This window comes from Sinocyclocheilus grahami, unplaced genomic scaffold, assembly GCF_001515645.1.
Source record: "Sinocyclocheilus grahami isolate Dianchi unplaced genomic scaffold, SAMN03320097.WGS_v1.1 scaffold367.1, whole genome shotgun sequence".
Lineage (NCBI taxonomy): Eukaryota > Metazoa > Chordata > Actinopteri > Cypriniformes > Cyprinidae > Sinocyclocheilus > Sinocyclocheilus grahami.
This window is the reverse complement of record NW_015505546.1, coordinates 1,081,360-1,095,767: the sequence shown is the minus strand read 5'-3', so window position 1 is coordinate 1,095,767 and position 14,408 is coordinate 1,081,360. Positions and strand designations below refer to the sequence as shown.

Genomic DNA, 14,408 nt, shown 5'->3' with positions numbered 1-14,408 from the left:
AAAAACTACATGGCTGCTCTAAATGAAATTTGCAGCTATAGTAGTAATATTTATTTAATATTTCATAACTGCAGTTTTATTACAGGGTTCTCCATTGAATTCTCTTTTTTCCCCTACGTTTGAACTTCTGCCATTGCAGCATTAATGTTAAGCTTAGGAAAAAGGAAGGAGTGCAACAGTTGGTCAGTAATCTTCTCAGGACGCCTTGTCTTTTTCACAACTCGCAGTGACAAGTGAACAAGTTTCTTGCTTAATCCCACAAATGTCATCATCCACTTGTATGAATCGCATAAGATTGTTTTAAGCTTTTGGTTATAAACACGTCCTTGCAAAACATCTGAAAATTCAAATCTGATGTAACTGGCCTCCAAAAGTGTTAAAACCGGTTAAAACTGGGTCCTTCTTCAGCTGTTGGTAACATAGCTGAAACATGGCAGACCTTGATTAATGAACTTGACCTTTGACCTGTACACTGGGTTTCAGCCCAGTACTGACTGACGGCATCCTGTTGAGCCATTACACTTAGAAGCCTCAAGTGTTTTCTGAACTATGTGAGATCTTTAGCATTAATAGTGTTTAACAGGATTGGCAGTGTTAAATGAAAACTAATATAAGATTCAAGCAATGCTGATTTATCACCTCATAGCTCAGCATGTTTTACGAGACTGATGGAAACATTGAGTCACAGCAATATCACAGACCAAAAGCCATATCCTTTTGTAAGAGGATATGTAACTTTACAGTAAAACTAGTGGTGTGAAGAAGTTGGAAGAGGAAAAAGTGATTTACAGTACACTTAATACAGGAACAAGCAATCTGGGAACTGTCTTTCTCAAGAACACAGTTCATGGAGCACCCTTAGTTGGGTTCAAATCCGCAAATGGTTTTGATCACTTAACTATACCAAATTCTTAAAAGTAAATGTTCTTTATTGGCATCGGCGGCTCCATTAAAACTGATTGATATCCCTGGAACCTTTCCTTTCTACAAAAGGTTCCGTACTGGGAAAGGTTCTTTAGAAAAAAAGCTGTTTACTAAAAGCTTCTTTGGAGAACCTTTTTTTTTTCTTTATATGGCATCATTGCGAAAAACCCCTTTTGGAACCTTTACACTTAAGAGTGTAAGTTAACCAGATTAGTGGTATTTAAATGTGTCACCCTCACGTGTGTGTGGAAAGTCCTACATCTGAAAACATTGTGGGCTGCTGTCTAACGGCTGGGATATGTTCGAGTTGACACGTTTGCTGCGGCCATGTGTGTCTGATTAAAGCACGTCAACAGGTGGGTGCAACAAAGGATGATGACGATTTAATGATATTAAAAATAGAGCAGTACACCTGGGGCTGAATGATTTGGGGAAGAAAACTGAAATGTGAAAAAAGCAAAATGTGTTTAAAATGTGATTTAAAAAAAATTAGGGCTGTCAATCGATTACAATTTTTTTATCTAATTAATCATACCCTTTTTCTGTGATTAATCGCGATTAATCGCACACTTCATGAAGTTAAGCATAGACCATTTATCTGGTTTCAAATATGTATTTTGTCATCATTTGCTATATCCAGCAAAGTAAACCAAAAGATTGAAGGGTGATTCTCAAAAATCTGTAATTTCTGCAAGCTTTTTTTCAAGATAAATTTAATGTCTTTCCAAAAAAGGACACTTAGAAACTCCAAAAGGACACCAAAGAACCAAATTATATAAGGAGCCCATATAAGCACATATGAAAGAAAAAAAAAATCAGGATTTTATAGTATGTGTACAGTGCAACAGCAAAGAACTTTTTTACATTTTAGAGAAGTCAAGATGCGATACCGAACAGGACAACATGGAGATGCCAAAAAAAAACTAAACCAACCGCCTGCTGACTGCATTTATCTACTACAGTACACGGATCCATTCAGTATAACTAAACACAGCAACACACACATGACAAATCAAAACATTATCGTGAATTGTGTGGAAACGACGTGAATGTATGGAAATGTCTGTGCCTGTGCATAAATACAATGTGCGATCAGTGCGTCAAGAGCACTCATACACGCATTATTATAACGGACTCACGCTTGCATACTGTACGACCCCTGTACGCCACTGCAACCCTCTTTACCTTGATTGCAGTCTTCATCCATCAGAACTTTACTAGCGAGACTGGTTATCCAGTCGAGAAACCATAGTTTGCGTCTCATCAACAGTGGTGGGATGTGTTGACAATCCGTTCAGCCTGTACTTCACACACAGCGCGTGTGGCGTGTGACGTGTGAGGGCTCGTGTTCTTCAGAGACAATCACAGAATATGACAGAGCTCGTGTTTTAAAGCGAAACACACTGGAATTAATAATTCACTTAAAACGCAATGCGAGTCTCTGTTCTCTCTGCAATCTCTGATGTAATCAGCCTGGTTTCCTTTATATTAGCACTGTTTTGGACGGATTGTTTGAATGCATTCGCTTACTGGATCAGTGGACTGAAAACTTTCTCTGAGTTTAGCGACTTAAAATGATCTGATCGCAAGCAGAGAAGCAACATTGGGTTAAAGGGTTAGAATAGAAATTGTGCTTCAGTAAATTGTTAATTGCGTTAAATTATTTTAACGCGTTAAGGATTGTAAAATGAATCGCATGCGTTAACGCGTTAACGTTGACCGCACTAAAAAAATCCAAGTTTGCTGTGCTTAGTACAATGCTATTTACTACTGTTTATAATATTTACTTAATATTTTAATATCACACAAATGTTAAACAAGCTTATATTGGAAAATTGCTGGGAGCTCTTAAAGATTCTCATTTGTTGATAAGCGCTTCTCATTACAACAGTAGGAAGATGGTTGGCGCATGTTGCGTTCCCAAACTCAGAGCAGATGCAGAGATGGTGCTTCACTCTGAAACACACAGCGCATACACTCTAAAAAAAATGCTGGGTTGTTTCAACCCAACTTTGGGTCAAATATGGACTAACCCAACCGTTGGGTTCAATTTTTACCTTAAATTTTTCACCCAACTCATTTTGTCTCTCATAGTTGAGGTATACCTATGATGAAAATTACAGGCCTCTCTCATCTTTTTAAGTGGGAGAACTTGCACAATTGGTGGCTGACTAAATACTTTTTTTCCCCACTGTATCCCTTCTAAAAATGCTGGGTTGTTTCAACCCAACTTTGGGTCAAATATGGTCTAACCCAACTTTTGGGTGAAAAATTTAAGGTAAAAATTGAACCCAACGGTTGGGTTAGTCCATATTTGACCCAAAGTTGGGTTGAAACAACCCAGCATTTTTTAGCGTGTATACTTATTTAATAAAACTGCAAGCGATTTGATTATCACACTAAGTCATATTGCAGATTTTGTTTTATTATGATTAATCGTTCAGCCTAGGGGTAAAGACACATTTATTGCAGTATGGCATGTATCTGCTGTTTTGTTGGCGGTAAAACAATGTAGCTACACATGCATAGCATGTAATGTCTACACACACGTGTTGTGTTTCTTTCTTTCCATGACTTCTTCATGACTTCACTTATGGCTTGTATACATAAGACATCTAGAAGCTTAATCATGCAGTGAGAATTCTAGCTCCTTCGCCCCATATCGTGAGTGTAAATGAGAGATGCCCCATTGGGATACATTTATGTGATATGTATGTCAAACTCCAGCGTACTTTCACGCTGTTTTATCACAGACAGGGGGATTTGGACACACTTAGACTGATGCACTCATGCGAGTGTTGAGTGATTGGAGCTGGCGTTGCGCTCAACTGGAGGCTACCTCACACCTCAGGCATGACAGCTGGGGCCCCGTAAGCATTACATCATGGACTGATGTATCCGCGTATCGCATGTCACTGGTGCTCTGACAACAAGCGCTATCAGCGCTAACCCCCTCCTACTCCACACACGCATTCGCACAAAAATTCCTCTTCCATGCACACGCCATCCTCTGTTAGACCCCAAAAGTGCTGTATAAATACATTCAATATATTGTGGCAACACTCCATAACCTGCACATATAGGCTTGTGGAGTTGTAGCCAAACTGCATGAATGATGTGGTCCCTCTGCTTCACCTGATAGATGATCCTGCGGTGTAGTGTGTTGTATTCTGATACAGCTTCTCTCTACTGCATCATACTCAGCCATTGAGATGTTTACTCTTGATGCATGCAGTAAACATTCACAAAGTAGTGAATGATACAACCAAAACTAACCAGTATCAACCAGCCTGGAATGCTTTATGTGCTTATATTGCATCTGAGTAAACCAAAATGTGTTTGCAACATGCAGTAATGCACTTTAGAACAGCCATTGTAACTACGTCCTGCAGTGCTCTCTCTACTAACAGCAATTTTAGCATGTTTAGGCTGGTGTGCTCTTACAGCACATGGATAGGTGTGTTAGACTTTTAGTTTATTGAAATAAACTTGATTTCTCAGATGTGTTTGTCATGCATTTAGTATTTCCATTTAGTGGGAATAGAACCCATGACCTTAGTTTTGCTAGTGTGACGTTTTATGGCTTGTACTAACAGGGCATTTTAGGTCATTTACACCTGGTATTAAGATGCGTATCTGTCGATCCGATCACAAGTGAATGACATTAAATACAGGTTTAAACAGGGTCAGAAATGCTTTGAGCTTGTCCACTTTTAGAGGTAGTCAAAAACGCATTCGACCAGATTGCGTTCATAGTATAAACGCTTTTAGTCTAATGCTTTCAAACAGGCACAAAAGGCCACCTCTTTTCTGCCTACTGACCTAATTCTTAAACATAACAGGATGTGTTGTTAAACCGCGCTAGCCAGATGGGATTTAAACTTTGCTGGCTGAAAACGTAAGTTTGGTTTGAATGTGAATTTTTTTTTTTTTAAAGCACAATGTTCTCTTACCATTCCTGATTCTAACACAAACCTACAACTTTCTGCATAGTTTTGCGACTATCAGAGCAGAAACGAAAGCTGCAAGCTTTTTTCGCAATTTTAGATTGAAGGATGCACACACCCGGCCTTGGACCGTCCCCTCAAAAATATCAGGAAAGTAGTTGATAATGCAAAATTCAGATGGAAAATTCATTATAAGTAGAACTAATTATAATTGCACATAAGATGCATATATTTTAGTTGTTTTATTGATTTTAAAATTGCTATTTAAAATGTACTGTGCTTTGTTGTTGTAAATTGAATGCATTTAGGAGAAGTGTGAAAAGAGAAGATCAAATGCATCTGTGTTCATATATTATGTGTGTACTTGCAGTTCATTTTCAGAAAAGCATTGAGTGGGCCCCTAAGGTGGCTGCATATTTGCTCTGTGAGTAAGGAATGTGGTTGCATGCCTTACTCATAAGCCAGATTCAGCTCACACACAGTAAGAGCGAGAGAGAGAGAGGAAAGACGGGGGGAGACAGAGTGAAAGTAAGCGAGAGAGGAGAGAGACAGGCAGACTATGCTCACGGCAAATGAGCTCATTCACTCTAAGGTCACACAGAGAGAGAGAGAGAGAGGCGGGGAAAGACTTGAACGGAGGCTGTACAACAATAGCGAGCTCCACTTTCAGTTGTTGCCACACAGAATGAGATCGAGGAAGGATCCGTGGCGCTCCTGAGGAAAGACTACACATTTCTTCTGCCCTCGTTTTTTGTGAGGGGGACGCAGTTGTTGCTGCTTTCCTGTGGAGTTTCCCTCCTAAGTGTTTTTTTAGGATCTTACCTTTTTTTGGTACCCAGTACCTTTCGGACGTATAGTTCTTGGATTGCGGTTTGGACTGGTTGGTGCGGATGCCCCTAGACGTGGTCATATCCCCCCCGGAGAACTGCTTCTGGCCGGGGATCCAGCGAACAGACATGAGGCTCAAAATCAGAGTCCGCAAGATGAGGAAAGAACGCAAGCTAAGAGGTCTGTAGCATCTGTTGTCACCTGGACCGATGGTGCTTTCCCATCTGTACCTGTCAAACACGTGTTGGTTATGCGATATGTTTCATCATCTTCCTCTTTCTTTTCTGTAGTCCCAAATATTTGGCTGATGTTAGAATTCTTTTTTTAGTGTCTTTCTTTAACCTACATTTATGTTAAATAGTTAAGCATTAACCTAGCATTGCTCCTATGATTATCTCCTAGAATAGTAGAAAATTAAATGGACGTGCATAGGATTTATTTGATTTGAGTATATTTATTAATGCAGTTGCTTTGTGTGTGTTCATGGTTCACAACGTTATGCACACATGCGAGTTTATATTTGAGTTATGTGTGCATTCTACTGATGTCACCAAATACAAGTTAAACAGTTGGACTTTACCAAGCAATTTACTTTTATTGGAGTGATGTCTATGTTTTCGTAATGGCTTTAGGGCAGAAATGCAATACTTGTAATAGCGCCAACAGTTAATGATTCGATGATACAAGGTCCTGGGGTTTAACACTTCTAATCTGTCAAGCATGACACAAAGCGCCGGGAGTGATGAGGTAGCCACCAACCCCCTGCTGTTTTTTGTGTTCCTCATTGTGCAGCATGCATGTGTGCAATGATGTCATTGGGTCTTTATTGAGATGCTAATAAGTGTGTGTGTGCACGCAGAGATGGGGACAGATGGGGGCTGCTCCTCAATGGCGTCATGTCTTCTGCATCTGGAGACTTGTATGTGTGTGCGTGTGTTGATGTGCATTAGTTTCATTCAGGGGCCCATCAATGCTGCTGGATGTAGAGCCTTGAATGGAAGCCTGTGTGAGAGTGGCTATAGAGCTCAGCTGAAAAGATGAAAAACTGAGGGGCTCCTAAAGATGGAGGTCAGGTGCTGCAGGACAATGAACTGATATCAAAGGGTGGAGTTAATGAACTGTGCACTCTGTGTTATTAAACACAAATGCGGCTCAATAGTTCATGGCCATATCCGAAAAATGTAACCTTATTACCTTGTCTGCTGCTTTGTTGCAAAGTAGGGGAACATGGCATTGCAGCTGCAGTCGAATTTAGGTATCACACATGTCTGTGCTGACCTGAGCATTGTAGTCTCTGTATAAGCTATTCACCCTGCAATTCCAGATAAATTCTTCCATGATGTTACGGTTCCTCTGTACAAGAGAGGTTATTGCACTTTTAAGAAGAACTGAGGTCTGAGGTGCGTCAGAGAAAGTTGGATGGTGAATGGAGGTTATGTAAGCTTTGGAGAGAGAGAGAAAAAAACATAGAGGAAGTATGCGAGTGGCACATTGCCTTTTCGTCCAGCGTGAGATTGACCCTGGCACACTTCTCTTGCTGAAAACATACATACATTCATATGCCTAGTGGTTTTTGAGAAATGTCACCACTGCCCTCTTACGTAACTGGAGTCTATAAAAGTGACTAATGTTGCCTAAGTCAGTCGTGTGTGTCTGTGCATTGTGCATGTGTATATTTATTCAATTCAGAGAGTCCTACATGCTCGCAACATCTAGTGAGAACATCAGTTTCTTTTAAATGTGTATTTGACACACTTCTTTAACTTGACTGCTTAAGGTGCAAATAATTGTTCATATTTCTGTGGAAGAAGTAAAAGTAGGCGTTCGTTGATTCAACATTAGCAAGATGTTAAGACAGATACGGAAGCTTGTGGTTTCCTTGTAATCGTAACTGTCACCACCACCGCCCAGTTAGAAATGATAGCTGATGACCTCACTCAAGTATTTCCTCTCTTGGCTTTTCAACAATGTGGTGCTGTGCGTGTTCCTGTTTGTGTTGCTGTGGTCCAGTAACACATTTTTTTTTTCAAGGAAGCTATATAAAGCACCCCTGTAGATCTTTGAAGCAGGACACTATTCCAGATCCTTGAGGGGATGAAAGATCACTTCCAAAGGAGATCTTGTCCACTTACCTTTTGAGCTGTGGTCTTGCTTTCACAGATCCCAGATGCCCTTTGAAATCCTTGACCTTTGAGTTCAAGGAAGAGGGATGGGAAGTCGGCACTACTTCCATGTTTTGGCAAAAGTAATGCATTTGAGAGATGTGGGAAAGGAAGCTGGTTCTAACAAGCCTTAACCAGGCAAAATTTGTAGTCTTACTTGGGTATTGCTGACAGTGTTGACATAATGACCAACCCTTTTTTAGGCAGTTATGTCACTGGGCCAGTGAGGGGAGTTACAGTTGGGGGATGGTGAACAGACATCCTGGATTTGATGTTGTATCAATGTGTTTGAACGTATTTGTGTGTGTGTGCGATTTGGGGGGAAGGGTGTATTTGAACCAGAATGGGGGTCGTAGAACATTTGGTCGGCAGTCATTCTTCTACCACTGGTTTCGAGGGCGTATGGAGGAGGCACCAGGGGCCCGTTGGTTCTGCTTGAGTGACATGCAAATCACCTCCGTCTTCTGTGCTGAGAGATGATGTCATTGTACCAGCCGTTGCCATTAATAGCAGGAAACAGACAGTTTGTCGCTCAAGCTCTTAAAGAACCAGGCACCCCCAAGCAAACAATAGTTGTTTAGATGGGGATTTGCACATGGATAAGAGGGACAGGTGTTACTTGTTGTCAGTTAGGGCAAAGCAGGTGGCTTTTAAAGTTCACGGTTAATTGATGTATGATTTGTCACCCATGCATAGACTCTGAATAATGTCATGCAATAACGTTGAGTGTGGCCCCTCTTTGTTGTAAACCTTCTTATCACCTCACTCTTTATTTGCCATGACTCATTTTATTGACTTGTTCATTTTAACTCCTTCCCACTCAGATCTGTTTAACACAGTCACTTTTGTTTGGACTATTGCACTGTTTCTTGGCCGGGATGAAATGATTTTGTGACTCCCTAGTTGACTGCTGTGTGTGCACGCTCCCAGGGTTACCATGTCCCAGATTCTCATGGAGCTCATCTGCGATTAAGGTCTAAACCCATCTGCCGGGGCTCACGCTTTCTGGCAGCATTGCACAGCTCAATGAAGACTTTACTTTCTTCCTCTGAAATTCCATTCCGCTTTTCCATCTTTCCCTGTTACGCAAATGCATTCTAGTTCAGCTGCTTATAGATGCACGTGAGTGCATTTCCAGTTTTGCACCTTGCATTTGTACGTGTGTACATCGCTGTCCAGACACTCAACGCCCCAGAGCTATGGATCAAGGGCTTGGTCTGCACCTGTGACCACCCTCATTCTCTAAGCCTGACGCAATTGTTCAGTTGAGGATATTAGGTCATCCAGGAAAAGGAGCTCCAGCAGACAAATGCCAAAACTGGAGCCACCCGCCTCTTAAAGAAACAGAATCCTTCTTTAGGCCAACTGGCCTTTGCTTACTTGACTGCTGTGTTTGTACATGCACTGACCTAGATTGCCATAATCTTGTTCATAACATCTGATTATGTTTAGGATTATGCAATCCTCTCTTGTTTAGGTTTTGACAAATGATGTGTGACATCAGCATGTCTTTTGTTAGTATGAAAGGTTTTGACTTGAAATATGCCTCTTATTATTATAGGTCGCTCTTTAAGTTCTTTGTCCTGCTTGAGAGATTTTGAGTTGCATCCCTTACATAACGACTTATGTTACAACAATGACAATGTTGACAGGTGCCAAATCCAGCATTCTTGTTGGTTTTGTCTTTCTTCCATCACATAGGTAGGGGGTCATTTTGTTTCCTAACACATTCTCTCTTTTTCTCTGTGTTTCTTTAGGTGGTTTTGCAGCATTCTCATCCTGTTTCCCAGGCCTATGTGAAGGCAAGCCAGTGGCCACTCTGCCTATGAGTTTGTCTCAGCCGTGTCTGCCTGTGGCAAACGTTGGTCCCACACAAATCCTGCCCCATCTCTACCTGGGCTCCCAAAAAGATGTGCTCAACAAGGTACAGCTGACTGTAACTGAGGTCTTGGAATGTTAGAAACTTTTCATTTGTTAAAACTTCCAAAACTGGAGTAGTTACATAGTCACATTCATACCTTGGTTCTTTGCACTCTCAGGATCTGATGGCTCAAAACGGCATCACATATGTGTTAAATGCAAGCAACACCTGCCCAAAGCCAGAGTTCATCTCCGAAAGCCATTTCATGCGCATTCCCGTCAATGACAACTACTGTGAAAAACTCCTGCCATGGCTAGACAAAACCAATGAGTTTATTGGTAAGAACCAACTTGTGACAATAGGAAAAGTTTATTTAGTTTCCCTTGTCTGATTGATTTTCTTCAAGTGAACCACATGTTAGCATGAAAAGTGAGTGGCACCCTGTGTGATGGTATCAGGAAGAACAAATTTGCTCCTCAAAGCATATTTGCAGAAATTTTATGTTTTTTTATCTTGCTTGTCACTGAAGAGGTATTTGGGTTTGTCTTGCATGTTTTGTGTTTGCTCACAGTTCTCCCTTCTCCCTTTCAGACAAAGCCAAGGTTTCCAACTGTCGAGTCATTGTCCATTGTTTAGCTGGCATCTCCAGGTCCGCTACCATCGCCATCGCTTATATCATGAAGACAATGGGCTTGTCATCAGATGACGCATACAGGTAAACTCACTCAGACACCCTGCAGCTTAAATTGCAGTCTCAGAAAGACATTTTCTGCTAGCTGTAATTGTATATCAATTTCCTGCAACATGTAAACTGGATCACATAGAAACACTTGTAAACAATACCCATCGTGGCATTCCTAAACACATATTTTTGTTCAAGGCCTTTACAAGCTCACATGATGTGTCTTTGTGTTGAAGATGTCTTCCTTTCAATATATTTGTCCTTAGGTTATCGTTCTTACTCTTCTTGTGTTTCCAGGTTTGTGAAGGACCGCAGACCTTCAATATCACCCAACTTCAACTTCCTGGGGCAGCTGCTGGAGTTCGAGAAAGGTCTGAAATTGCTAAAGGCTCTGTCCTCGGGTCAGGAGAAATTGGAGCAGTTGAAGGAATTGTCAGAACCTAGAGGAGAATCTTCAAGTGATCCTGAAAAGGGTCGTCTGGAGGCCGAGAAGGACTGCACAGAATTGGACACCAAGCTACCTTCTCCAACCTCCCTCCAGCAGGGCTTTAATGGCTTGAATCTGTCAGCAGAGCGTATCCTAGACACCAACCGGCTCAAACGCTCTTTCTCACTTGACATCAAATCGGTCTACGAGCCCAACCACTGTCCTCGCCTCACTCCTGCGCATACCGAAGATGTTCCCAAACTCTGCAAGCTGGATAGCCCAGAGGCCAGAGAAGCCAATGGCGTATGCCAGTACTCGCCTGTCAGCCCCAGTTTAGCTGAATCTCCAGGCCTCTTTCCTGAGAGCAGCTCCCGACCTCGTTCGCGGAGGAAAAGCAAGCACAATGGTAGCAGCGCTGGAAGTTCTCCTGTGCACTCGCACTTCGGACACTCACTCCCCGCACACAAAAGTCCCAGTCTTGACAACAATCTAAAGCCCTCCCTGCTGCTCAGCCTTCCCACTGTGGGCACCGGGCCCATGTGGACCAAGCATAGAGACACCGTACAGGCCACGACCCCTGTAACGCCAACAGGCGAAGCCCCTTGGTTCTACAGCTCGGAGTCAATGAACGGTAATGGAGGTGGAGGAGGGGTGGTACACTTTCCTGCACTGGGATGCAGCAGCCTTCCCGGCCCATGCGAGGCTGTGCGTCTGCGGGAGAAGGTGGGGGAGCCACGGGACTCGAGGGGCAGCTGGCACGAGGACGCTCCCACTTCTAGTGCTGCCGATAAGCAGTTCAAGCGGCGCAGCTGTCAGATGGAGTTTGAAGAGGGCATATCGGAGACACGTTCAAGGGAGGAACTGGGAAAGATCAGCAAACAGTCCAGCTTCTCTGGAAGCATGGAAATCATTGAAGTATCCTGACAGCCCCTGGGGACTTTAACGCACAGACGGACAGACGCCACTTATGAGCAAGGATGACTAAGAGTGGGCCTGGCAAAGCTGTGGAGCATTCATATTAGTTCATAGAATTGTCAATAAATGACTAGTTCTCAGAAATTGAACTCTTTTTGTTTTTTTGTCTTTTTAAGCCGGTGGAACCGGAAGCTGATTTACTTTTTTTCTTTGTCTTTCTACTGTTTGTAAGCCATAGCCATCCCCAGATGACAACGAGCTGAGACTGCAGTGGCAGAATCCCTCATTTCCTCATTCTAGAAACAGACCACCCTTTTCCTCATAAAAGCTTTACCAGCCTTTTGGTGTATTGAGAATCAAGCATGGCTGTTATGCTCACTTTTGTTTCTTGTATTATGGACGTTACACCACCACAGCACAAGGAGTCAGCACAGACTAAGCCTTGGTGGTACATGCTTTTGCTGGCTGAATGAAGGCCTCTTTGTGCAGTGCTCTTGTCCACCCTGCTCCTGTATCCCAGCATTCATGGAATCCTGGAGGAGGAACCAGGCATGTCATGAAGGAAATGCATTGTGGGCGTTTTCCCATAATGTTCTCTGTCACTCTTTTGTTACCCAGATTTCAGGGTCTAGTCCTTCCCCTCCTGTGCCCAAATGGTGATGCGCGAACTGTTGTGCAACCCATGTTCCTCTCACTAAGCATGCGTCAAGGCTGCTGTTTTCCTTACAAACAAATAGTATATGAAATATACACCGTGATTTCAATGGATGTTTAAAGTTTTTTTGGTCATTTTCTTAGTTACAGTTTTAATTTATTCTACTGGTTCATTCTGGTAAAGAGAAATAATATAAAAGATTGTGGAGTTTTTATTTTTCCTCTTTTCAGTGTTGAGCTCTCCTTTTCTGTGATATTTACAAAAATACACTCGCAAAACTGAAACGCAACTACAAGCAATATGTGTTTTTACTTCGTTTTTTTTTTTCTTTTGTCCTCCTTTTTCTTTATAAGGGAGTGCAGTTATTACCAGGAATTATCTGATGTTTAAATGCACTTTCTGTTGCTTTAAGAGGGAAGTTTTAGAACGTTCTCATTAAAAGGGTACCACAGCGCTTTACAAAAAATCATGTGTAACCAACCATTGATGTCCTGCAGTGTGTCACAAACTAAAGCATTTGGTATGGCTTTCGTTTGTCTCTCCAGCCTGCTGGCTTAAATTATTAAAGACTTTAATCCAGCATGAATATTCTAGAGTAATCTAGAAAAATATGTATGATACCCCAAGCATTGGGAAAATGAGTTGCGACTCATTTAGATTTTCAAGAATTCGATTTTTGTATTAACAAGCACACAAGACGAAATGAAGGGAAAAAATGACAGGGACTCTAAAGGGGTTTGTCTGTGTCCCCCATTTGTTCTGCATATTTATGACATTATTTATTGTTTGTTTTGGTCTGATTGTGGGAGGATGTGTGGATTGTTGTTGTGAATGCCAGAAGGACCCTTTGCAGATGCTCTTCTAAACTTCTAAAGATGCGTCTTGGAGAGGAGATAAGCCCCTAACCTTTTCATCAGCAAAAAAGGATACACAACTGAACCTGGCTGATGGTCTGACAGTTATGTCTGCTGATCAACTAGTTTTTATTGGATCATAAACTTTATATGAAAGACCAGTAACTGATAAGAACAGAATCTGCACTATGGTGACAATACATTCTGCTTGCTTTCTTCTCAGGGGAGCTTTTAATGAGTCAATTACATGTCTGAGCTCTGAGCTTTCTCTATTTAGGTCCGATTTCTCTTCTACTCTTTCTCTCCTTCACTCCCCTTTTCCCTTCATCCTCTCAGAATCTCTAGAACGCCCCAAAGGTTAAATATAACACAGAAAGGGTGTGTGTGTGCAAATGTGAATGGGATTGCCCTATCCATGGGAAATAGTTCAGCAATTTATTTATGTCTGTATTTTTCAGTTAGCTTTTCTGTATGGCAAATCTTGTATTTGTGCTGCTGTAAGTTTTTTTCCTTGTGTGAGACATTACCTGTATTTCCTTTTCCTTCCCTGTACTATAATTTTAAAGACATTGTTATCATTATTTAAAACATGTAATAAAAAGATGCAGGCTGTCCTTTTTTTGCTGAAATTGTTAAATAGTTGGCAACTTATTATTATTGTTATTATTATATTTTGTGTGAATAGCATCGTATCAACAAAACTAATTGATATAGGGAGTTTTTTTTAAAGATTTTCTTGATACCTTAGGCTGCTTGACGCAAAATACCTCAGGTTCTTTTGAAAGGCTTGTTCCTCCCCATGTACCCATTTTGTGACGATGAAACAAAATACAAACATTACAAAATATGAAAGTTTTGTGATTTCTTTTCCTTTGGTTTTTTTGTAGTAGCATAGTTGTGCAAGATCAGAGATTCTTAAAAAAAAGTGTTTATGAATTAACAACATTATATTTATTATTGCATATTGTGAATAATTCTCTAACATTCTATTAATGTTGTTTCTGCCACGGGATGAAAAGAAAAAGGTAATTGTGACTTTTTATCTAAATTCTTTTCTTGTAATTCTGAGTTTATATTTCACGATTTTGCCCTTTTTTCTAAATTCTGAAAGAAAAAAAATCATAATTGCAAAAACTCAGGATGCGAGAAAAAA

The 14,408-nt window shown here is 41.2% G+C and overlaps 1 protein-coding gene across 8 annotated transcripts in view; it reads left to right on the top strand.

Annotated features, from left to right (window-relative positions):
* Positions 1–13,869, top strand: part of LOC107549289 (dual specificity protein phosphatase 8-like) — a 52,444-nt gene extending 38,575 nt beyond the window's left edge. For 7 of the 8 annotated variants that reach the window (XM_016230324.1, XM_016230323.1, XM_016230322.1 and 4 more), the window contains 4 exons: positions 9,619–9,785; positions 9,901–10,060; positions 10,314–10,437; positions 10,702–13,869. In XM_016230324.1, the coding sequence (XP_016085810.1) occupies positions 9,619–9,785; positions 9,901–10,060; positions 10,314–10,437; positions 10,702–11,755 (1,505 nt within the window). In that variant the 3' untranslated portion in view covers positions 11,756–13,869. Of the gene's footprint in view, positions 1–5,252; positions 5,880–9,618; positions 9,786–9,900; positions 10,061–10,313; positions 10,438–10,701 lie in introns of those variants that run through there. The other variant, XM_016230330.1, reaches the window with a different exon arrangement.
* The last annotated feature ends 539 nt before the right edge of the window (positions 13,870–14,408 follow it).